This window comes from Ictidomys tridecemlineatus, chromosome 12 (assembly GCF_052094955.1).
Source record: "Ictidomys tridecemlineatus isolate mIctTri1 chromosome 12, mIctTri1.hap1, whole genome shotgun sequence".
Classification (NCBI taxonomy): Eukaryota; Metazoa; Chordata; class Mammalia; order Rodentia; family Sciuridae; genus Ictidomys; species Ictidomys tridecemlineatus.
Window position 1 is genome coordinate 59,142,045 of NC_135488.1, and position 26,608 is coordinate 59,168,652.

The window sequence follows — 26,608 nt, forward strand, 5'->3', positions numbered from 1 at the left end:
ACCTCAAACAAATAGGGCTGCAGGAGGATTAACCAAATAGCATGGTGCCTCCCTCCACCCCCATACAAGGACCATCAGGTCACAAAGGTCAGACACATCTGAAGTTTACAGAACTCACAGATCTGCCTAAAACCTACACACTGGCTAAGATCTGGCCAGAGATGACCCAGGACAAGCTGTCTGTGAGGAAGTGGCCCTCTTTCCACTGCATGGGAATCACAGTGGTTGCATCTGTCATGGTTATCACATGGTTAAGTCATATGATTATGGCTTAATAAGTCATTGTTTATAATAACAGGATCTACTGGTACAGACAGTGCTTTATTTTTTATATATTTTCTCATTTCATCCTTGCAGCAACCTTGAGGTAGGTATTATTATCCCCACTTTACAGGTGAATAAACCAAGGTCCCTAGGTTAGATTACATATCAAAGATCATATTATTAGTGGCAATACCACTGATAACTCCAAACCCAAGGGGACTCTAGTAGTTCACAGGCTGCTGCCAAGGAAAACAGAGCAGAAAACTGGTAAGGGCAGGATCATTCACTGGAGTTTCAGGGGATCCCTCACCAGGGATGAATGAGGCACATACACAGGCCAAGACCGGGACTGAGCAGGAGAAGCCTAGAGCACGCAGGAGTTGTGAAGCAGGAAGAGGTCTGGGTATTTGGTCAGAGTTGACAGTCTCTTCAAATGTGCACAGAACCCAGCTTCCATGGACAGAATAAACAGGCTTCCAGGAGCAGTAAGTCCAGGGACTGGCCACAGGCAGCAGGGCAAGGCCAGGAGGAGCTGCCACAGAGTGGCACCCCCTTGGCTTGGCCCAAGAGTGGTCACCACAGGCAGTGGTCCTTTAACTTTATTAAGGCCTTGAGAATCTGATGAAATCCATAAAACTTCCCCCAGAAAAAAACAGACACACAGTACAGACAATATTTTGCATACAATTTTAGGGAGTCCACAGGCCCCAGGTGGGTTACTCCTGCTTTGCGGCAATGGTATCACCCTGAGTAAAGTCACTGATGCACACCTATCTTTAAGCTGCTTACATGTCCTGTGACTGTTCCCCCTTTTGTCATCCCCTAATATTTAGAATGTTGTTAAGTTCATTTTTACTGGGAGTAAAGGAAAGGGGCTTCAGCCTACACTGCAGCCAGGGAAAGAGCAGCTGTGGCATGGCAGTGGTGGCAGCCAGAAGGCAAAAACAAAGAGAAGGATGGGGTCACATGTACCGCTGCCCTTCCCACCTAGAAGGTCACTTCAGGAGCTTTTCTCTACCCAATTTTACAGAAGGGTTGTAGGGAAGTGGGGAGAAGGGCAGTGTTTAGTTTCCTTTTGGAAAGGAAAGCCATTTCCTGACTGGCTACAGGGTATAAGTTCTGCAGGCAATGACCCATTCCAACCTTCCCTCCTCTACCCCCACCCCTAAAACACCTAAGCTTCGGCCCAGTCATTCATACACACGTGGCCATGTCTCCTATGAATACCAATGTATTTACACCTACTCTTTCATGGAAGGGAAAATGGGACAGGAAGAATCTCAGGGCAGAGGTTTCATGTTGATGCATGGGGATCATGCACTCCCCACAGAAAATCACTAAACTGGAGAATCAGCAGAACCACCCTGAGGAGTCAGTGCACATTAGCCCTACCCACCTCCATGGCTCTTCCTTCTGGCCAGGCCCACCCAGAGCAGTCACTGCTCTGAGCCCCTCCCCAAACCTAATGGGCTCAAGATAGGAGGTCAGGGTTGAAGGGTTACAAAGGCTCAGAGGTGGGGAGGGGAAGCTGGATTCCCTGCAGAGAGCAGTTCTGATTTTTCATGGGAATCACAATCGAGGCAAAAACCCTTCCCCAAGTCCATCAAGGCCTGGAGAGGGCAGACACTGAAATCTAGGTGATCACTCAGATTCAAAGAACACTGGGAGGCCAGGATGGTCTTCCAGGCCCCGTGACCCTGGTCTCAGTGATCACTTTGTTTCAGTGGTCATTCATGCACTAGTGGTCACCTGCCTGGCTCTAGATGGATGTTTCATCACATGTGGCTAGAGGAGCCCCAGTTAGCCGAACGTGGGCTGGGCTCGGGCAAGGATCAAGCAGGAAGGGTGGAGGGAAGCCACCAAAGCCACTGCCCCTCTTGGCCAGGGCCAGAGGCAGCCGTTCATCTTCAGGAGAAGGAGAGGGAGGGTCTTGGCTGTAGCTTGTGGTCCCAGATGGTGGGGCCCCCAGGTCCAAGCCCACCTTGTCTCTAGCCAGAAGTTCCCTCTGTCGCTGTCGTTGCTGATGCCGACCAATCAGGAGGAGAGTCAGGGATGCTGCAAGAACCCCCAGGAAGAAGCCAACCAGTCCAGCCCCCACTGTGCGGGCCCGGCTTGCAGGGGCTTGTTGGCTGCCCCATACCAAACTGTAAGCTGCAACCACACGGGCTGCCCCACCCTCCTGACATTCACAGGCATAAGCACCCATAGCCCCTGGGGTCACCACCACCTCTAGCCCATCCCGCCGGGGGGTGAGTGCAGTCACTCCACTGGGCTGGTGCCACACACAGGATGCCCATGCCGAGCTGGGGGAACATGGCAAGACCACATGTGCAGCTGTAGCCACCGGAACTTCAAACACTACGGGGTGTTCTGCAGAGAGACAGCACAGGCACAAAGGTGATGAAGCTATAGTCTGGGGGTACAGGAGAGAGAAATGTGGGGTGATATCAGATATGAGATGGGGACAAAGCTGAAAAGGGGATGCCCAAAAAGGATAAGGCCCTGGGACACTGGCTGCCGTGTCTTCCAGGATCCAAATTTTAAAGTAGGTATAAAATGGACAACTTTTAAATCCTTTTTAGCCACTCCACCCACAGTTTTCATAAACCATACAGACCTCCAGGCTCTTTGGGACACAAAGAAGAAACATCCGCCGACTCCATGTCTTGGACCAACCTAAAGAGAGGAGAATACTTGTTAAATCCATTCTTTTCTACCCTCCTCAGTATCACAGAACATTCACACGCAGATTACATTTCTATCATCAAATAAATCACCCCTAGAATTAGTTAACATTCTCCTCATCACCTAAATTTTCCCCAATACCTCATATTCCTCATGATATCTGCCATATCAAATTCTACATATATTTCTAGAAGCCCATGGTCTGCTAGAAAGGTGTTTTGTGGGTGAGCTTTAAAACAAATGAGAATATTTGATCTCCAACACAATACCAACAACAAAAATGCCAGGCACAGAGGTGCATATCTGTAATCTCAGCGACTCTGGAGGCTGCAGTAGGAGAATCACAAGTTCAAGTCCAGCCTTATCAACTTAGTGAGATCCTGTCTTAAAACAAAAAAATAAAAAAAAGGTTGGGATATAACTCTATGGTGGAGCACCCCTGGATTCATCTCCTAGTACTGCAAAAAGAAAAAAGAAATAATAATCTTCTAAAAAATGGACCTGATTGTCCACAACCACAAGATTTTTTTTCGGGAGAGACACACACACAAACACACACATAAACTAGAGGTTTTTTTTTTCTCTTTTTCTGTTTAGAAAAACAGCAAATTCCTTTTCTATAAATGCTAATCAAAATCCTGTGAGGATGAGATGACTTTTAATTTCATAAAGTAGCTTGTCTATGGAGGAACTCACTTTCTCCAACAGCTATTAATATATATTGGCCCTGATGTTTCAAACAACACAATCTGATATTTCCACGATGTGGGTGAACAGTAATGGCAAGATGGACCACTCACTGCTGAGCTCTATGGCATCACTCTCAGAGGTATGGATACCAATGAGATCTCTACTAAGGCTGTCAGTGAAGGCCAGGTAAAAAGTCTGAACACCTGAAAGCCTAGACTAGAGGCAGACTCCATTTGAGTGTGAATTCCTTCAGTATAAATTAAAGTCCCTGAAATAAGCTCCAAGAGTGGTATGAATGAACACAAATTTCCAGGGTAAAACAAGGCTGGCTGTTGAGTCTAATAGTAAGTGGGAAATACGGGAAGACCATATGTACAGCTGTAACCACAGGAATGTCATAGTCTGTTTTTTTCTCTTTTGGATGAACTGATATAAAGGGCAGAATGTTCAAAAGTATCAAACTAGGACACTGGCATATACACACACCCCATGCTCCTCCTCTTACACCCTTCAAACTCACATATATCCCAAAGAGAACCTTTGAGGCTCAAATACAAAGGACACCTAAGGCCAGTAAAATTTTTATTTTAATAAATATTATAACAAGAAAGGAAAGAATAAACCATTTTCTTTTCTCTAGACATTTAAAGTTTTTCCAAAAGAAACTAAAAGACCAGGTCACAGTTCTTGATTGAAAATGCAAAGCTGCCAGGCCTGGTGGTACATGCCTGTAATCCCAGCAACTCGGGAAGCTGAGGAAGGAGGATCCCAAGTTCAAAGGCAGCCTGAGAAACTTAGCAAGGTCCTAAGCAACTTAGTGAGACCCTGTCTCAAAATAAAAAATGAAAAAGGAGTGGGGATATGGATAAGTGATTAAGCACCTCTGGGTTTAATCCATCATACTAAGAAAAAAGAAAGCAAAGCAGGACAATCCTGCCCTCCTAGAATTACTTTATGTCCTCAACTGGCAAAATGTCAAGTCTGATTAAGAGATGGTACAAGATTTTACACTTATAATTAAAAATGAATATCAGAAAAACAAAATTAAATTTTATGAAAACACTGACTATATGTCAGTTATCATTTAAAGTTTCATGATCTTTTGACATTTGTAATTAATCTGTTTACTTCTAAAGGATTTGTAATATTGTGGTTCTACAGAATATCAGAGTTCTATAATATGCTATTGTTCCATTCACACTTGAGGTTCTGGGATACACAAATAGACTGTAAATTAACGAGGCTTCAAGCAGAGAAATCTCAAGGTTAAAAAAATGCATGCTCCAAACAATTGACCAAAAATACCCCATTGATATCTCAATTAAAGATTTAAAAACACTTAAAAAAACATATAAACCAGGGTTCGGGCTGTAGTTCAAATGGCAGAGTGCTTGCCTAGCATGCGTGAGGCACTAGGTTCGATCTTCAGCACCACATAGAAATAAAAAAAATAAAGGCATTCTGTCCATCTACAACTGCAATATATATATATATATACACACCAATATCAATTTTGATAGACATTACTTAAATTCCAACTTAGGTTATTTTTTAAGTGTATTTAGCTGGGGAAATTGACTAGGTATTTAATGACACTTAAGAAATTAAATTTTTGGTATGATAATGGTGATATCCATTATATAATATAATGATTATCTTTTTAAAAGAATCTTTCTAGGTTAGAGATACATGAAAAGATTTAAAGATGAAGTACCAGGATGTCTAAGGTTTGCTTCAAAACAATAGGTAGAAAGTGAGGGTGTTGATTAAAGCAAGATTGGCTAGGAGTTGATGTTTTTGAAGCGGAGGGATAAATACATGGAAACTCATTATATTAGTCTCTACTTTTGAATATGTTTAAAAATTCCTACAAAAAAGTAAAAATATTTTAAAGAGAGTCCTTATCTGGTAGAGATCTATGTTGAAATATTTAGGATGAACACAAACAATGTCAGGGATTTTCTTCCAAAATATGATGTGTATTTTTAAGTTAATTGCTAAATGGCAAGTGGATGATAGGAGCACAACATGAGCAAGAGAAGATCAATCAGGAGGTTATTAGAGCAGTCCAGTTAAGAAGTAATGAGCTTACACCAGGGTGGTAGCAGCAGAGGTGAAGGGAAGAAGGTGGACCTATGATAGGTTTGGGGGCTAGAATTAATACAAATTGCAATATAATGCACGTAAGGTCTGGCTTGAAAACCTGGAAAAAAGGGGGTCAGTTAATCAAGATAAGGACCAGAGAAGGAGCATGTGAGGGAAAAAGGAAAACAACAGTACAATCTCAGACTTGTTAAGTGTGAGTTGCTTATGAAGAATCCAAGGGGAACATCAGGTAGGCAGCTGGATAGGGAGTGTGTCTCAGCTAGAGACACATTTGTGGTCAGCAGTAGCACTCAGATGGCACTGATATAACCTAGAGAGAGTGTTGAAGTGTAAAGAGAAGGGGTCCAGGACTTAGCCCTGAGGAATACCAGTACTCAGCAGCTAGATGAGAAAGGAATCAATAGGGTGGCAGGAGAACACAGAGTCATAGAAGGCAAGAGAAGAGAGAATTTCAAGGAAGGAGGGAGTGGGAGACTGTGAAAACACCTCTGAGAGCCCCTATAAGATGAAAACTAAGAAGCATCTACCAGAGATAGATTCAGTCCCACTGTCTGACATGGAGTGTCATTGACTGTCATTTGACTAACATAGACTCAGTGCCACTATCAGCACAGGTCTAGCATAGCACAGAGGCAAAGACATTGATGAGACAGCACCAGATGAACAGACAGATGAATCAATATGGGCTGACAGATGGACACAAAAGTGATACAAACACTAACAGAAGAGAAATACACAGAGCAACAGGGTAGCATTAGCAGACTGAGAAGCAAACAGACATATGAATGGGACAGAGTTCTGAGACAAGAGTCAAGAGACCAGTCCAGCTACACTTACCCTCGGTGCTCCCCAGCATGGACCACACACGCATCTAGCCGGAAACTCCAGGCACAGACAGGGTCCTGGGCCAGGATGCACTCTGAGCAGCTCTGGAGACGGTCACAATTGGTTGTGTTCACTTGTATTACCTCAGTACTGGAGCCAATCAGGAGCCAACCCTACAGAAAGGGAATTGGAAGGGGAATGCTGAATCTCCCAGATCTCAGGATCACATAACTGGCTCTAGACTCAGATGTCTCTCCACCAGACTCGCCAAAAATCTACAACTCACATGGTACAATTTCATGTTCTCAATGGGCTGAGGCTCTGGGAATAAGGCCAGATCTTCAAGGACACTGAGCTGGGCTCCAATACGCACTGCTCGGTGGAGGTGTCCATCCTCTGGGAGGCAGCAAGGATCAAGAATAATGGCATAACTGTCTCTGTGCATGGGGTTCTGATGCCCGTATGTATTAGGGGACCCTCTGTGGGATGGGAGTATATAACATGCTTGACTGTTCAATGTACCTGTCCCCAGGTAGAGCACATCATACTCTTTCCCTGAGAGGCTGGCCACCCTGTGGGCCACGACTCTAAGATAGGCTGTATCCGTAGCAACCAGCAGAGGGTGGACGTCAGCTGGAGACACTGGCCTATCCATGAGTGGGTGGTCTCGGATGAAGGTGAGCACGCGGTCAGGAAGGGAGAGTGATGAGTCAAACTGCTGGAATTTCATGTTGTTGGTGATGCACTAAAGGAAACACAGGGCTTAGGGCGCCTCTTGCTCTTTAATTCAGGCCTGTGCTGAAGACCTGCACCCTCCCCCTCACCTCTCCAGGTCTGGGCTGGGGCACATCATTGTCCATGACAGGCTGTCCCCTACTGCAGTCATGCTTTAGCTCTCTGAAGGGGCCATCCAGCACTGTCCGAATGTCTTGTGGTCGAAAGGCACAGACAGCAGAGATTGCAGCCCCTTCCCTGAAAGAGTCACAGGTTGGAACCAAATATCTGGGGAGAGCTGAGGGACAGCAACTCATCCCTTGTAGAAAGAAAAGACCTCCTCTCTTGGAGGAAATGTGTGGGGAGCCACACAGCCAGTGGGGGAGGGTCCACCCCTCTGAGAGGACAGCACTGACACTGCACCAACCTCACAAATCTCCCACCCTGTAACTCTCCTTCTCACCACTGGAAGGAAAAGATGCCATAAAAGATAGGGGTCCCTGCTCCAGGCTCAGGTCGAAGCACAGCCATGTCCTGCAGGACACTGGAGGCCCGGCCATGCTCTGGCCCAGGACACAGTAGGTCAGCTTTCAGAAATGTCGTCCACCTCTGCTGGAGGGTCTTCCGGCCCCCAAGGTCTCCCTGGAGTGACAAGCACATGGTAAATTCTCTTTAGAAGACTAATCCTGGGCAAGAAGTGTAAAGATCAACCCAAGTTTCCTCCCTGACTTCAGGGTAGCCACAGACAGATGGGGAGACACAAAAATGCAAGGACAGACAGAGGAACTGTGAGGACAATGAGATACAAAGATGGATGAGGTCACAATTATAATGACAGTGATGAAGTCAATTGTGTACAGTGTATAAAGTGTTACCTTGTTTAGCCTTCAGATTAACCCTTACAGGTCAACACTGTTATTATCCTAACTCTACAGATGAGTGTCAAAGATGATAAAGGTCCTACCCAGGGTCACAAAGGCAGTAAGTGGTAAAGCAGGATTGAACTGAAGTCTGTGTGCTACCAGTTCATGCCTTTAGCCTCTACACATGTCCACCTCCTATGTCACAAGGATAATTGTGGAGGTGAAAGAGGCAGGGACCCTCCCCCACACTCCTCAAGCTCCCAAGGGGAAAAGAAAAATCAAGGCAGAGAAAAACATGAGACAGAGGAGAGATGCAAAGGCCCAGAGAGAAAAAGACAGGAAGAGAGCAGGAGACACCAAACAGACAGCTGGGATGGGGGTCTCACCGCACACACACGGGCCACCCGTGGGACCTTAATGCGCTCGTATGAGTCAAATGCTCGGGTAGTCTCAGTAAAGAAGAAGTAGATTTCGTCGTCTCCATCTTCATCCCCCCATTCGGCTGGGCTCAAGGCCACCGCTGCGACAAAGGCGGGGGCTGGGGAGACCAGTGGCCTCAGATCCTCACAGACACAGCTAGGATCACCCAATCTCCACCCAGTCTGTGCCCCAGGGCTCCCCTTCCCCTCTCCCCACCGTTAAGCCAGGATGGCAAGGTCTCTGTGCGAATCCAGTCCTCAGCACGACCCACAGCCCGAGAGATAATCGGCTCTGTCCCCAGGTAGTTTTTCACAGTGGCAGCATAGAGGACGCCCCCTGCAGGGCGACAGGGAGGAGACAAGGCATCAAAGACTTACTGAGGGAAGCAAAAGTGGTCACAGGCAGAGCAGGGAATAAAGCAGGGCAGCAACTTTCAGAACTGGGCACCCACTAAGTGCCAGACACCACTGAGTACATCACAGGAATCCCCTGATTACCAGTAAACATAGAAATAAACCTCCTGGGACAGTAAGGAAACCAGGGTTAAGGGAAACTGCTGGAGTGTCTACTAGCACAAAGCAAGAATGAAGGCCTCTCCTATGGAAACCAGGTTTGTTTGGGCAGTTTTGTGCTGTTACAATATGCTAACTAACTATATTGTGACTCTCCAGGAGGGGCATTGGCTTGTAGCACATTCCAGTCTTACGTCAGTTCTCCACCATGGTCAAGTCTAAGGAAATTAGTATTCTTTCTGAACATCGGTGGGTATGTACTGCCCTAGATCAGGTCACAAATGTAGGTTATACTAGAATTGCTAGGGGACTTGATAAAAATGCAGGTCCCTGGACCCAGCATTCTCATTCAAAGTTGGAGGCAGAGGTGCATCCCAAAAACCTGCATTTCAAAAACAAGCAATCAATTATTCTGATGCAAGTGATTCAGGCCTCCTTTGAAAACACTAGCCCAGAAGACGAATGGAGGTTTCACAAACAGCTGGAGAAGCAACAGAGGAATGGGGTCCTCCCTCCTGCACAGAAGAGGGGCAGAGGCATCACACAAATGGTGGGTATGGAAGAAGACAGAAATCCAAGACACTCTGGATCAGGAGGGAGGTGCAGCTCTGTGCACTGAGTGGGAAAGAACTATAGCCACCTCTAGTAACACTGTCAAGGACTCAAACTGAATCAGGGCAGCAGCAGGTCACGGACACCTGCCTAGAGTCAAGACACCAGGAGGCTTGAACTAATAGAGTGGATCCAGCTACCTCTTCCTAAAGGAGTAGCATCTCTGAAGAATGAGAAATTTGTCAGTAGGAAGAGGTCTTCACAAGCAGCAAAGAGGAAAACCACGTTTGGGGACATGGGACACTGGCGGCTAAAGCCCAGAGGGAGCTGTCATGCAGGGCAAGTGAGCAGAAATGAAGCTGGATGGATAGAGACGGGCACCAATTGTGAAGAGTCTCTTCTACCATGGGCTTTACCCTATTATTTACCCTATTATTAACCAAGCCAGGAAATGACAGGAGAAGGCCCATGATGGGGAAAGGTAGAGAGAAAGTGAGTTCAGCTGTCGGACAGACTAAGGGTTAAATGGCTTCAGGACATGGGTCAGAGATTCCAGAAGGCAATGAATAAGAAGGATCTGGGAAACAGGGCCAGAGTCAGCAACTTGGAAGTCATCACACATTCTGCTTAAGTCACAGCATGAATGACACAAAGGTAAGAGCCAGGAAGAAAAATAAAGCAAGGTCAGGAGACTGAAGAAGCAGGAGAAAGCAAAAGAGGCTGATGTGTATGAATGTACCACAATGAATCCCACCATGAATGTGTGGGTGTGGGTGTAAGTATTATTATAATGCACTAATTAAAACAACAATAATAACAGAAAGGATATCAATAGTGTAGGGCAATCAGATGAGGGGTAGGAGGAAGGGAAAGAAAAGGGAAGATACCAGGAATGAGATTAATCAGATTTTGTTACGTGCATGTATAAACATGGCATAATGAATCCCACTATTATGTATAATTACAACGTACCAATGAAAGTTTTTAATAAAAAAAAGAGGCTGTGTATTGGAAGCTGGTGCACAAAAATCTCAGCAAGGACCATGAAGGCTTGAGCTCACTGGCTTCCAGAAGCAGAAGAGAGTAGAACCACATGGAGAAAAGCAAAACCATCTTGGAGATGCTCCAGAGAAGCTGGTGTGCCACAGGCACTGGTAGGATAACCAGTCTTGAAAACTCAAGAGCAAAAAATGGCCAGGAAGCTTCTGAGGGCAGCAGAGAAGAGTGGAAAACATGGGTAAGGGTTAGGAAGGGCAATTGTTCCATCATTTAAAGTGTGGAAAGAATCTAAGTGTTTCAGGGCCAGGAAGACTTGGCTTGAAACCCTGAATATATACTTGTAGTATGATACAAATGAACTTCCCTCAACCTCAGGTTCCTCAAATTTAGAATAGAGATAAAAGTAAATGCTGAGGATTAGATGAGATAATTACAGAGCCCTAGCAAGGGTGTGACACATGGCAGTTATTCAGTATGTTAGTTATATCTCCTTATGAAATCTCAAAGGGCCATCTGCTTGACTTGCCAGAAGAGAGTGGGAGCTATAAAATGACAACCCATTATCTTCCAGAGAATTTCTGGAAATAAAAAACAAACATTGGTCATAGGTCCTGTCAGCAAATAGAGCAGCAAATAAACCAATCTTCGTACTTTCAAGGAGGGAAAATGTGGATACAGAAGAGCTTGGATTAAAATTTTCTCTAAACATTAGATGTGGTAGCACACACCTGTAATCCCAGCAATTCTAAAGGCTGAAGCAGGAGGATCACAAGTTAGGGGTCAACCTCAGCCTCAGAAACTTGCAAGGTCCTAAGTAACTTACCAAGACCCCATCTCAAAATAAAAAAATAAAAAAGGCCTGGGATGTGGCTCAGTGGTAAATGCCCCTAGATTAAATATTACGCAAAATTCGTAAAAAGCCAAACTCTCATCAAAACTGTGTCATAGATACCTTGAGACTGAAAGGAGATGAGCTATAGGAGACAGTTATGAATATTTAGGGAGCATGGCTTAGGATATAAAGTTGAGGAAAAACAATCATTATTCTGGAAAAAGTAAAGGACCACAGGAAACCATGCAAAGACCCAGCAGTGGATGGTGGAAAAGGGTCCCAAGGTTTAAAGAGATCAATGGAGGAATCAGCAACAGTGGAACCTAGAAATGCAGAAGAGAACACAATCCTCAGGGTGGAATAGCAGAGGGTCACTGACACTCAGGCACAGGATAAGGGATCAGACAAGTCAGGAGGAAATAGCAGGGCTCCAGATGCTCCAGAAATACCAGGGGGCTTGTCACAGTCCTTCACACTCACTAACCCAGAGAAGGGTGTTATCAGCTATAGGTGTAAGCAAATATCACAGTCATAAGGACAGGAGTACAGAGGAGGACTCAGGACACTGCAGGCCCAAGAGTCTCCAAGACAAACTCAATTCCAATGCAACTAAATTGCAATGTTCATATAATAAAATATCTTTTAATGTGCAATTGTTTGGCAAATGATTGCTGAATGGATTAAGTCAGTAAACATTAGTACATGTCTAGCTATTGGCAAATGATGATGGGTAAAAGAGAGTGATATCTACAATTGAGTTCAGTGAAAAAGCTTGTTAGGGAAAAAAAAAAAACAAAAACACTACTGGGGTTAAGAAAATTTAGCCCTATTTATTTATTTATCTATTTATTTGTTTATTTACTTATTTAGGTACTGGAGATTGAATCTAGGGAGCATTAACACTGAGCCACATCCCCAGCACTTTTTAATTTTTATACTGAGACAGGGTTTTGCTAAATTGCTTAGGGACTCACTAAATTGCTGAGGCTGTCCTTCAACTTGCAATCCTCCTGAGTTGCTGGGATTACAGGCATTCACCACCATGTGCAGCTAATTCAGCACTATTTCTATTTTTTAAAATATGCATATATGCCTGCAGGAATAGGAAAGATTGTTGAAGGAGCTGTAACTCTACTGTGTTAATGATGCTTTGTTTCTGACTAATGGAATTGGAAGCAATTTTTGTTCTCTTTATACTTTTTTTGTATTCACTGAATGTTTTTTTGTAGTGAGTATCTTCTCTTTTTATAACCCCCAAAACTAAGATATTTTCATTTTAGTAATATAAAGAATTAACACCCCAGAATATGAAGAATCACAGCCAAAAACATCATAATTGTGTGTGAAACAGATTCTTACACTGTGCTACTAACCCAATACTGAAAGGCCAAGGGGTGTGTTATGGCAGTGAATTTTTTCCTACACTATGGGGGTTTTAATTTCCATTCTGATGTCAAATGCTCACTTCTAAAGGAGATTAGCAATAGGAAGTATATGTTCATTGGTTTTTAAAAAATTGTAAACATGCCCTGGCCTTGCTTTTTCCATTTCCTTTTCTTCTTGTGGTCGGATGCTTTTCAGAATAGTTACCTCCTACTCCAATATTTCCTTATGTAAGGACTAGGCCAGCTGGCTACCCTCTTCTTTTTTTCTAACAGCCTATTAGTAGAACATAATTAGCCATTTGGAGTTACAGTGTTTACATTTCTTTTCCCTCTATTGGCTGTGATGGATTTCTATTAACTGTCTTGTTTCAGTGTATGAATGCCAATCTTGGGGCAGATATACATGCATTTAAGAGGTAGGCTTGGACCTAAAACACTGGCAGAAGCCAGTGCATTTGGAACATTTGTAGAGCTCCTTGGCAGATGCATTATCACAAGATGCAGTGTCTGAAAGCAGTGGATAAAAATCACAGGATGAGTTCCCAAAGAGAAAAGCAAAAGCTTTTGAGCTTTTCTGCTCATCTTGATGAAAGCCCATTTTGTTCCCTTTGGTAAGGGAAGACCAAATATGAATGACTGCTAATCTTGCTGATATCCAATGACGCTAAGCACTCAGAGGAGGGAATGTAGGTGGAACAGCAGGTTTGGAGAAGGTGAATAAAAATGACAAGCTGAGTTTGGAGCATGATGAGCATTGAGATTCCTGCAGGACATCCAAGCAGAGGCATCTGAAAAGTAGCTGGGTATGTGCTTTATACCTTCAGGACCTGGGAAACACATACAGACTGGACAGGCATTTGAATGGAATAGGAAAAGAAGTCACATGCCTGGCTGAGATCACAACTATTTAGAGTGAGAAGAAGCTCTTGGATGGTAGCCTGAGGAACCCCTACATTTAAAGAATGAGCAGAAGACAAAGAATCCACCAAGGAGACTGAGAAGGACTCAAGATTGGTTTTAGGCTAGCATGAATGTTACTGTCAAAATATTCGTGATTTTAGACTAATGTGGATGTGATTGTTAAAAAATTTTATAAATTTGAATAGTGCAAATAAAGATCATTTTGCTACTTTTATCTAAGTGTAGTATAAATTAATGTCATATTGGAAATATAGATTTATAAGGCTTTTCCCAAAAGAAATATAAGTACCAATAAACACATGAAAAATTTTTCAACATCACTAGTAGAAATACCAATTAAAATACACATTAAATTGGACTTTGGAGAAGGACACTGTCTCTTTGTATGTTTGTTCACTATATTACTTGGGACTGGCAAGGGTGCGATAAAGCAGGCTCTCTTATTACTACTGGTGGGACTGAGAATAATTTATCCAAATCTACTGATTCCTATAAAAAATCTTTACACTTCCTGACATAGCAACTCCATTTCTTAGGTTGACTCATATGCAATTAATTAGATTCATGTAAAGAATTAACATGAAACTTATATAAAAAGATTTATGTTGTAGCTTTTCCCTGTACTGGGGACTGAACCTAGAGCACTCTTAACAATGAAGTACATCCTCTTGCCTCAGCCTCCCAAGTAGCTAAGGTTATAAGCATTCACTAATTTGTCTGACTTGTGACACTATTTATAAAAGCAATAACTGATTTTAAAACTTGAATGTATACTTATATGGAAATAATTAAATTATCCACATTAATCTGATAGAAATGTACACAATTACTAAAAATCATGTTTTGAATAATAATATAACTACTATAGAAAATGCTCAGTATTAATAATACCAAATGAAATATGCATAATTATATTTTACTTATAAATACCCATAGACAGTTAAAGAAACATAGACAGTTAAAGAAAATCCTCATTACACTCCAAAATAATAATATTGATTACCTTGTGATGATAGAACTACAAATAAAAATTTTACTTTCTTCTTTATAACATTTCTGTTTTCTAATTTTCTACAATGCACATTGTAATTTTTATAATTTAAGAAAATACTTCTGTTATTATATTCTAAAAATACTTTAATTATTAAAAGTTCTTTCTTTTAATTTCAAAATATCTCTTTTATGTTTAAAGATATTTTCATAGATTTTTAACTGGGAAATTTGGTTCTAGTCCTTACATACTGTTTTCACAAGTTTCTACAGTGCCATTTTCAAAACAGAAGGGCACAGTGGATCAATACTAAAAGCCCCAAGTGAATACTGGCTCTTATGTAAACCAAGAAAATTTTTAAATGATATCCCTGTAAAATAAGAACCACAGATGAAAATTTATAATACTGGTATTGACTGTGATTTAGATCTGAGGCAACTAGAGACAGAGTTCCTATGTTAACTGGAGATGGTGGTTCTAAACTAGAAAGTGAATTCTGATCACCTCTGTCAATTAACAGCTAAAAAACAAATCTGAATTGTTTTCCTTTGTGTTTTTCTTCCTTTGGGCAATGCTGAATTTTATCATCTGGGAAAAAAATAAAAATAACTTGAAACCTTCTTGAAAGTGCTCTTTCCACTTTGTCACATAATGATTTTATTTATGAAATTAGTCTTCTTAAACCATATCCTAATACAAATTCACTGAGCGGCTGAAAAGAAATTATTTGTAGAGGTTTGCACATGCTTAAAGATTATTGCTTGAAATAAAGTATGTTAATTGATTATTTTAGATTATTGCATTTCAAAGTCATTTATGCTAATTAACAATTTTGCAGAATCAAGAGACATTTACAATGACTGAAACTCAAGAAATCTTTCTTAATGATACCAATGGCTTGCTCAGAGTTTTGGCAAAGATGCTGACAAAAAGCCAAGAAAAATATTGTTTTATTCAAACATGCGTAAGGATAAACAAGTCCTCATCAATTTTAAGAGTAAATGATGATAATCTTAATAATGTTGGTATACTTTTTTGGGGACGGGGGTAGATACTGGGTGAGGATTGAACTCAGGGGCACTCAACCACTGAGCTACATCCTCAGCCCTATTTTGTATTTAATGTAGAGACAGGGTCTCACTGAGCTGCTCAGTGCCTCGCTGTTGCTGAGTCTGGCTTTGAACTCACGATCCTCTGCCTCAGCCTCCGGAGCCTCTGGGATTACAGGCATGTGTCACCAAGCCAAGCAATTGGAATATTTTATGCTCACTTTTAAAAGCTTTTTCCCTGAAAAGGAAAGTCATTAACTGAATGATTAAAGAATGATTTCATCTGTATAGCTTTTAATACATTTTCTAAAAATGAAGTCACACATAAGAAAAACTTAGAAAAAAAAGAAAAAAATCATTAGATCCTGCATTCTAATTTTTGTTTTACACAAATACTGTTCAAAACTATAGATAAAAATTAATTTTATAATAAAGTTGACAAATCAAGAGCTTTGTAATGTTGTGAACAACCAATAAAAAAAAAGAAAAAAAAATAATAAAGTTGACAAAAAGTCAGTGAAGAAAGAAAAATTAATATGATGAATGATGCTAAGTAACTGATTTAACTATTACTAGATAGGAAAAAAATTAATTTAGTTGCCCATCTCATGCCTTTCATCAAAATAAGTTCCAAATATAGCAAAGAGTGAAACTGGGGGGAGAATTTTTTAGTAAGAAAAAATTTTATCTGCTCTCTAAATGAAGACGGGTGAGCCAGGTGCCATGACACATGCCTATAATCCCAGCAACTCAGGAAGCTGAGTCAGGACGATCAAAAGTTTGAGGCTAACCCCAGCAACTTAAGGCCCTAAGAAACTCAGTGACACCTTGTCTCAAAATAAAAAATAAAAAGGGCTGGGAATGCAATTCAATGGTAAAGCACCCCTTACTTTAACCAAAAAAGGATAAAACATATAATCACAAAAAGAAGTTTAAGACATTAATAGTCTCTTAATTGGCCCAAGAACAAGAACAGAGGATTGCCAAAAAATAAATTTTAAAAAAGTCCTAAAACATAAAGATGTTCAACTTTACTAATATTCAAAGAAATATCAATTAAAACAATGTGCCATTTTAGTACTAAATTAACAAAGTTTTTTTTTTAATGGCAACAATACATTACAGTGAAATTTATGTGAGAAAACAAAACACTCTCATACATTGCTGGCTTAGGGTGTAAATTGGTACACCGTTTCTAAAAACTCAATTAGCAACAGATAATGAGCCATAAAATGTTCACACCCTTTGCTGTAGTAATCCATTTCTAGACATCTTAAGGAAATGATCTAAAATGAGGACAAAAAAAAAATGTGAACCAAAATGTTTACTACAGCAATATGGAGAATAGAAAAAACTTCAAATAATCTAAATAAAGCAATTTATAAACAATTTGGAGTTGTTTAATTCATGGTATGCTCAGGGAGTGAGTAATGATGTCATTAAAAGTCTCTCTACAAAGAATTTTTATATTATGAATGGTATATATCTATGGTATAAATTCACACAATAAAATTCAAAATTATATCCATGGGGTAAAACATTTAAAGTACTATAAAATTCCCATGGAACTGCTTATTTTATACAATCAGAAGAAAACAGCTGCGTTTTCCCCGAATTTGGAAGGCGGATGTGGGATGGTCTGACCACAAATGCAGGTCTTGTAAGACAAAAACAATTTGCTCTCTAGCTACCAAAGAATTAGACAATCATTTTCCAGAATGACTTCCATACTTGAGCAACTGTAGATGTATTGTTCAAAGAAAGCACCCACAGGAATTTATTTCACAATCATTGCTTATTCCTCCAAACAACAAAACACTAGACAGCAAATGTAAGCAAAATAAGTATATATGGGTATACACACACATTTAAAAGGCTAGACGTGCCAGGCATGGTGGCGCACTCCTGTAATCCCAGAGGCTCAGGAAGTGAGGCAGAAGGATCGTGAGTCCAAAGCCAGCCTCAGCAAAAGTAAGGCACCAAGCAACTCAGTGAGACCCTGTCTCTAAATAAAATATAAAAAGTAGGGCTAAGGATGGGCTCAGTGGTTGAGTGCCCCTGAGTTCAATCCCCAGTACCCTAAATAAATAAATAGCTAGAAGCAAATATCCTAAAATACTAACAGTGGTTTTCTAAGAAGAGATATTCTAGAACTGTATTAATACAGTAGCCACTGGGACACATGGAGCCATTTACATTAAATTAAATAAAACTTAAAATTATTTCTTTCGATCGTACTAATCACATCTCAAGGGCTCAACAGCCACAATAGCAAGTGGTTACTGAATTGCACAGTGCAGATCCAGAATATTTCCATCATCATATAAAGATTTTTAGACAGTGCTATTCTAGATTTATTTTCTTCTTTATGTATTTTTTCCAAATTTATTACAATATGCATTGTAGTATATTCCTCTTATAAACAAAAAAATAAATACTATGGGAGAAGAAAGTGACATTAACAGAGGAAACACTCACATAGAGAAGCAGAGGAAATATTCTCTGGAGAGAACTTTGGGGAAATAACACCCTGTGGGAAAAAGCAGGTGGTCACAGGCACTCAGGGAAGAACAGGAAAGGCTAAAAAAAGACATGGGAATAATAGACATTCCAAGGAAAGAAAGGACACAGAAATTCCAACAGCAGGGGTGGGGAAGGAGGCAATTAGAGCAAGAAATCACAGGTTCTTGTCTCTCCCCACTCACCAGCCATTACAGCTGCTGACCGCTGAGCTGGCTCAAAAGGACATTTCCCCCGGCCACTCTCAAGTCTTTCAACCTGCTGGAAACTGGACACATCCTACAGACCAGAAGGGGGGCAGTTGGTTTAGGGGTCACAGGGAAGGTTCATAGTGAGAAGTACAAAGATGGTCAGATGAAAGAAAAGCCCATTCCCCTTCACCTCCCATTCCTTCTACTATTATCCCCACACTAAGTCACTATTATTGATTCCCTGCCCCCATTCTTCATTTACCGTCTCTGCTACCCCTTTTTCACAAGTTAGTCCTCTTTTCTCAATACCCACAATTTATATGCCCTGATGAAGGCCTACCTGGGATGGCCCTAAAAAAAATGCAACAAGGCTGGATATGGGTCTTTCCTCTGAAATGCTGCTGAACTGTGGAGTCTGCAACTAGCTAGAGAACATGCTACAGGACAAAGAGGACCAGAGAAGAAAGCAGGTCTCTTCAGGACTGGAGCCCTTAGGAAAGGCAAATAAAAGTGCAGGCTGACAGAGGACAGACTAAAGCCCAAGGCCTAGGGAAAAAAAAAGGAGCATCCTCCTTCTACTACCCCAAAGATGAAAGACAGTGCCAGAGCCATACATCCAAGAGGAGAAGGGAATCTATAAGGTCAATGAAGAATGACCTGAAGCTAAGATGAGAATTCAAGGATTTTAAAGGAAGTACCATCCTCTAAGGACTGACCTGGGTGGGAAGCAAGAGACCAAAGAGTTCCACCAGGGCCAGTCAGAAGCTACCTTAGTCTAGCATCCAGCACTAAGAAATCCTTCAAAAAAAATCTAAAAATGGAAATTGCAGATGATTTCAACCTAGGACTGAGAGGGAAGTCAACTATGGCTGACTGGGAATCAAAGTTACAGCACAGAAATGCCAGGTATGCTATCAGTAGCTCACAAACTGGTGTGGCTATGGCTTAATTACTGTGATGTAGAATAACAGAATTAACAGAATTTAATCAAAGAGTAACATAGATCTATATCTCTCGAGCTTAGTATACTACCAGCCCATTCAGACTCCTCATCTCTTTTCTGTAGATGCAAACAAGATTTTATTTAATCGAGACACTCTTGAAGAGGGCCTATTAAAATGAGATGTCTGAGGTGTCCAAATTAGGAGATATTGGGTCCAAAGAGCCTAATGGATTGCCACAGAGGCACAAGTGCTCCACTTGTATGGCAGTGGAAACATCTTCCCCTGAAGAAAAAGGTAACAAGTTTGGTGATATCAAGGTGTTTGGGCACTCTGGAAATGTAGTAAATACCTGCTGCTTGCAGCTGCCTTCTTCCCTCTCACCTGAATGATAGCAGTGCCCTCCTTTCTCCATGCTCTCTGGTCCCATCCCCAGTTTATTTATATATCCACTCCAGATTAATCTTCCAAAGTATCAGCCACTGACTGGATAGTAGATTTTGGAGAAAAGGAAGACAAAAAGGCTCACCATTGCCTGGAGTACAAATTCTAGTCCAACCTATATATTTTCCACTGCTTCTCAAAATGATCTTTGTTCTAGCCAAACCAAATCACCTATTATTCCTAGAAAACAAATTATGTTGTCTCATTTTTATGCCTAAAACTGCTCCCTCACATTTTACCAAAGACTAAAAAGATGAGTCTCTTCTCAGTTCTCACTCTTCAGTCATCACATACCATTTGTTACTTATGATTCATTCTCCTTCTTGAAATATTCTATTCTTTGGCTCTTGAAACTCTTATCTTCTTGGAGTCCTTTCTCCTATCTAATTGTCACTTCTCTAGCTCCTTCTTTTTGAGCCTCTACATGTATATTCCAAGAATCTATCCATAATCCTTTTCATATATCTTTCAAAGGTCTCATTCATTCTTGTATTTCCAGTCTTTCTATGAAATCATTCCTCAAACTCTCCAGGTCTGATGTCTTCCAAACCCTAGTTCATGTTTTCATTTGACTGCTAGACTTTCTCAAAGAGATTGCTTATCAACCCTTTACAATTCAATGGGTCAAAACTAGCCCCCTCATGCCATCATCATGTCATCTAGTCTTTGAGAAAGTGAGCATTCTATTAACTAGACATATTGTGATTATTCTATGGTCAAAATAACCTTCAACTGGAGTGTGAAAAGGGCAAGACCTTTCTAATATATCCTCTGCAGAATATAGAGAAATAGATCATATAGAACATATAGATTATGTGTTGCATCATCATGGTGTCAGTTAGCACAGTCTCTCAAAATCAGTTGCAATGGAAGCAAGTCCCTCAAACTGTAAGCCATGGCTGATAGAAAGGTTCTCATGAAAGCACTGAAGTTAGAACTAGTTCTTTGGTCTTTGTTGAGGTGGATAGAAGGCATATAAAGGACCTCGCCCAAATGGTAGGTAAATAAAAAAGATGAGGAAAGATAGCTCCTGGTACACCAAACATGTCAAATGCCACAAGAAATGGAAGCCAGATAAGGTCTTTGGGAATGTGGCCTGAACTAGTAGGACAGGACAGTAGAGCAGAACCAGACAAACCTAGGTTTCAATTTTGGTTCTGCCTCTGCTAGCTATATAACCTTAGATATGGGACTTAAACTTCTCTGAACTCTGTCCTTACTTACAAAATGGAAACAAATAACACCTAAATATCATGATGTGGTTACAAAAAATTAAACAAGAATATAAAGTAGTGATAAGCCTACATAGATACTGGACGCAATGGTCATCATTATTGTTAGCAGCTAAAATTTTTTTCTGGTAACTGCTGAAGTTCCTTCAACAAATCAAATTAAACTATGTTCCCTCTACCATCTGATAAGCTGGCAATGAAGGACAGTACTTCAAAGTTGGAGCTGTTAGATACAGCACTTAAACTTCCTTTTTATAAGAACCTTCATTTCTCCATGATCAGCTCTGAGCAAGTTGTTGTGTAAAGAGCAAAACTCAGAAAATTATACATAGTTTCAATGCCATCTGTCTAGGACATGAGCCATTCAGCACTAAGGATAAAGCCAGAACTTGGTCAAGGAGAGTGAGTTTGCTGGGTAGCAGGATAAGGCTCAGGGTGTGGCTTGAAGGGTTAAGCTAATCTCTTTCTCGTATAAATGAGTTTTGATCAAAGAATTTGATGAGTCTGTTAGATAAGAGGATACAGAGAAAGAGTCAGATTGGTGAGAGTGCAGAATACAGAACCCTGGCTTCACTCTTCATTGATGACATTCCTCAAGAATGGATAGGGATCCAAGTCACACCAATCCTAACAGATATGTCCAGAACATTCTCCATCTAGATATCTTATCTAGATGTGTATCAGTACTACTACTACTTCAAGCTTGATGAGAACTGAAGGAAAGTAGACCCTCAATATTACCTAATGGGGTGTAAAGATTTTCAACATCAACCTGAAATAAGAAACCTTCCCAGGATGAGAGAACTATCCAGACCTTTGGAAGGAACCCATCAGCTGCTTTATGTGAAAGGACTTAACCTAAGTTCAACTAACTCCAAGGGTCACCAGAGGGACTGGAATTTGAAGCATATGCAATTATAACATTCTAACCCCAAGATATGAGGCTGGTCTGTAACAAAGAGGCGTTTGGAAATACATACTGACTTGATCCAGGTGGATTACTGGATCAAAGCAAACTACAGAACAGGGCAGTTAAGATCCACAGTTAAGGATGAGGATCAAGAAAGAGAGCTGTTGTACTAAATAGAATACAAAAGACATGTGAGGTTTTTTACTCACCTAAGACCTAGGCACAAATGTGTGGTGCTAGAGGACTGTGCTAACAATGTTTAACTGATGTAGAAAGCTGAAAGTTCAAAAACAATCACCATCCCAGGAACAGGGCAGTGTCTAGACTAGATGTCATTGGGTGTTCATGTGTCCCAAGATTGCCTAGGATTGAGGGTAATGAAGCCCAGGTTTTCAGCAGCAATGAACAGGATCCAGAATAAAAGGTGGTTGACAGAGTATCCACCCTGAAGGCCAGAGTACTGGGCATCACATTAGTGGGCAGTGACATCAGAAGGTATAAGAGCTGAAAGTCAGAGCCTACACAGAATGAGGTTGACAGTGGAGGGAAGGGAAGGGAAGGGGGCAAGAAACAATCACATGCTATAGAAGGAAGAAGGAGGCATGGGCTACACTGATTAAGAAACAGGCCCAAGGTGCCTGGCCAAAGTATTCATAGGGCAACAGAAACCTAATTTTCTGCTTTCTAAAGGCTCTCTTGGATCTGGCCTCTCCCAAGCCCAGCCAGCATCCCTAACTTCATTTACCATCTCACTGCATCTCATACCTCACCCTATACAGAAAACTTCCCTGTCTCCCTTCTTCTTTTACCCTCCCTCAGTAGCTGACACAGGCTCCACCCTGTGAGGACACCCCTTATCCCAATGCTTATCATGCACAGTATTTGTTTTAACCATGCCCCACTTGGTCACTCACAGAAAACCCTTCCCATCCTCCTACCCACCACCCCGACATAACTCACATTGGTGCAGGCTCCCTCTCCCTCTCCTCCCACCCCTGTCACTCACAATAACCCCGCACTTCGGATCAAAAGCGAAGGTGCCACAAGTGAGGAGATGAGAGGCATTGACAATGGCGAGAATCTGGATAAAATTGTGACATTCGTCCTGGGGGTTAGAGATGGTTAGAATCAGAAGCAGCAGGTACAAGGAAGGGTAAGGTAGGATCAAGACAGTTAGATGCAATTTGGGGATTAGGGATGACAGGTGATGGTATCAGCATCCCTGCCTGGGATGAGAGAACTCCAGGGGAGTTCAACTGACATCAACTCAGGGATGGGCCAAGTTCTCAAGGACTCTCAAGACAGAGCCTGAATTTAGTTACACCTACCTCTTTCTTGCCTTTCTTCCTACAGTTATGTCTGTGAGCCTCAGGCACCATCCAGTCAATCTGAGAAAGGAGTAGTGACCATTTTCCCCAGGTCCCCCACCCCAAACTCCCTTGAGATCAGTTTGACAACCTCCATCAATTTGTGAACTTCTGACATCTCCTAGAGCACTGTTTTTTAATTTATTAATGGAAGATTCCAACCCATTAGTAAGTAATCAATTGTGAAACCACAACCAACATTGTTTTAATGAAATAGAATCTATCCAATGTATCACACATATAGAAGAGCCAATACTATTTCAAGGAAAGTTTCCTTTAAGTACACACTTGTGTACCGGTAACAATATAGTACTAATGTGTGACCAAAAAAGTTTGGAAGCTGTTTCCCTAAAACCCAGACACTGTAGCCTCCTCCCCATCACCCTGAATCTCTCCCATAGTCTCCCTAGATATCAAGACTCTATCCCTATCACTTGGCTAAGATAGTGGATAATCCCTCCCTTCTAGTATCACTACTGTTATATCTTGAGTTATTATAAAACTCCCCCACCCACATTCCATAAAACTATGGCTCTAACCACATGCTATAGGGCCTGGGGACCTCCCCACTCTCATCACTCACCCTTCGAGATCTTTTCCCTAAGAAAGGCAGGGATAAAGCGAAGATGGTATCCCGGGCGCCAACATAAAGTGTGTGGGAAGCAGGATCCACAAGCAGAACAGAGTAATTGTATATATGAGGAACAGCAAACCGGGTGAGATAGGAGTCAGCCTCTGCAGAAAGGGAAGGGGAAAGGGAAGAATGATATCAGCTATTGCTTCGTAAGGGTTGGATCTACTACAGCAAAGCCGAAAGGCCAATTTTTGTTTTCTTCCAAAATATCATTTATATGGCAGCAATCAGGGAAAAAACAGCACCTTGACAGGTCGACCATCTACACTACCCCAAGACAACTGATGATGTCAGAATATTTAGCATGCAATCCAGTCAAGTATGCTTTTTCCATAAAAATATAAATAACAGCATAAATATTAAGAATATGATTTCTATTCATATCAATGTGATCCCTAAGAAAATACACCTAAAAAGGTATAAGTACTATTCTAAATTGTGGGGTTTTATTTTTGAACCCTGCTTAATAGTAACTACTTTTTACTTATAAATGTTTTACTCTTTTACCAATACATTCGGAGTCTACTTCCTCTCTCAGCCACCTTCCTTGACCTTCCCTCACCCTATTTCACTTAAAAAGGTGTAGTTTAGTGTAGTGGGAAAAGATATGTGTTTCAGAAATGGACCAGTTTGGATTTAAATGTGGCTCTTCCACTTACTATATGATCCTGAATACATTACTTGCCCTTTCTGAGCATCATTTTCCTCATCTGTAAACAACACCATCCAGGATTGTTGAGAGAATTATGTGAGATAACATATGTGGAAGCACCTGGCATGTACTACACATTTAACAAATAGTCCCTCTCTTCTTTATGGCTACATTCTGCTTTGGCCAAATCTAACCCCTTTCAGCATTCAAAACTCATTTTAAAAATAACTTCATATGTGTTTACCTTCTTAGCTTAATCTAATTCTGAGGATCCTATCCCTATACAACTCTGCTCTATAAGTTTCAGCTGGTCGAGTGTCCTCGTGGTGATACCTAGCCATCAACCCATTCATTCCTAGCTATGCTGAGGTGAGCCCCACCCATCCACTGTTCCACTGGTGCTTATTTCTGCACTGTATTCTTCCTGCTCTCTCATGCTTAGTATAAGTTCTGAATTACCCAACCTCCTTTGTTTTCCCTGCTCTGCTTCACCTTGCCTTCTAGACATCTCTGGATTTCTGGACATCAATTCAGCCTGGCAACCTCAACTTATTTTTTAGCTATTGTTCCAGCACAAACTGAAACCCCAGGCTCTGACCACAACTTTGCCCTGGAGATTCAAGCATCCCTATATGTTTCTGACCTGAGTTTAGACTCTAAATTACTGTTACCCAGTTGTAAGCTTTTGCCAAGGGTACTCTTGGTTTTTACTGGTTCTGTCTGCCTCCATACCCACTAAGAAGAAAACAAAGGTCCATACCACACTCATGCCCACCTCAACAGAGTCTCTAAAATGTGAATGACCACTTTTAACCTTGTGGTATCTATCCCCTGGCTTCTTTCACATCTTTTCCAAGGACCTGGTCCACTCTTCTTTTTTCCTTCTGAAGACTTCCAAAACCATTTAAGCAAAACTTAACTGTCAACTGATAAAATGGTTTCCAACAGTCGATGCAGGGAATGATCAGAGGGAGCACAGAAGGTTCAGGGAGTTAGGGGGTTAAAGTGAATCTGATTCATGGAAAAATGGGAGCAAGTGTCAGAGATGAGAAGGGACTGAGTTTGGAAGACTGAGGTGGTGAGCTGGGTAAGAGGCTTGATAGCAGAGGGTGCATTGAACTGATCATAGGGAAATGAAGTTCAGAAAATGTAAATGCTGAGCTGGGGATCCAGGGAGTGGTTGAATTAAAATGAAAGAATGAAAGGCCTGGGAATGGAATGGGCTTCAAACTGGAGTGTTCGACACAGGTATAGGTACGGGGGACTAGGGGAATAAGGGAGAAGGAACTTCTAAATGGACAACCCCGATGAACTCCCAAGCCCACCTAGGGCCTCAGTATCCTCCTCTGCATGGTAAGGGATTGACCTATCTAGCGGTCCTGGAAATAAGGGTCTGAGGGAGCAACCTGGGTGTGTCGTGGATGCCGAGGCGCGAGGCCCGGGCTAGGGCTAGGGTGAAACAGCAGAGTGCCGGGGTCTTGTCTGGGTCCCTGAGGGGCTTAGGCGCTGCGGGGGGCACGGTCCAAGGCGTTGAGGGGGCCGTGGTGCTGCTCTCCAGGATAGGAAGCGGGTGGGTGTGAACAAGTGCGGGCGAGGGCTGCGCGCGGCGCAAAGGGCTGAGGACGAAGGCGTCCGCACCTTACCAGAGATGGGAAGCGAGGTCCTGGGCACAGAGCGTGAGACGCGGCCGGACACGGTGCCGCTCAACACCGCCAGCAGGAACAGTGGCAAGGGTAAGACCCGAGGTGGCCCTGGGCCCGGGCGGGGCCGCGAGGCAGAGGCCAGCATCTTTGGCTCCGCCTGGCTGCAGGGTGGGGCGCGTCCAGCCACCTCGGCTCCGGGCCACTGGGCCGCTGGTCTCGGCCTCACTCGGGTCCTCTCGGCGCGGCTCGGCCGGAGGCGAGAGACG

At 42.1% G+C, this 26,608-nt stretch overlaps 1 protein-coding gene across 3 annotated transcripts; it reads right to left on the reverse strand.

Annotated features, from left to right (window-relative positions):
• Window positions 1-302: 302 nt before the first annotated feature.
• Window positions 303-26,608, reverse strand: Sema4f (ssemaphorin 4F). 3 transcript variants are annotated; one of them, XM_005329388.4, is made up of 14 exons: window positions 26,343-26,608; window positions 23,997-24,148; window positions 23,375-23,434; window positions 23,053-23,151; window positions 18,514-18,607; window positions 8,784-8,903; window positions 8,534-8,685; window positions 7,748-7,926; window positions 7,395-7,542; window positions 7,093-7,315; window positions 6,857-6,966; window positions 6,583-6,743; window positions 2,882-2,940; window positions 303-2,634 (listed from the first exon to the last, which is right to left on the reverse strand). In XM_005329388.4, exons 1-14 carry the CDS (start codon window positions 26,485-26,487, stop codon window positions 2,024-2,026), a joined length of 2,313 nt encoding a protein of 770 aa, XP_005329445.1. In that variant the 5' UTR covers window positions 26,488-26,608; the 3' UTR covers window positions 303-2,023. The 3 variants fall into 3 exon arrangements, with proteins under 3 accessions (XP_005329445.1, XP_013215828.1, XP_040126890.1); XM_013360374.4 differs by having other exon boundaries at window positions 26,338-26,474; XM_040270956.2 differs by lacking the exons at window positions 18,514-18,607; window positions 23,053-23,151; window positions 23,375-23,434; window positions 23,997-24,148.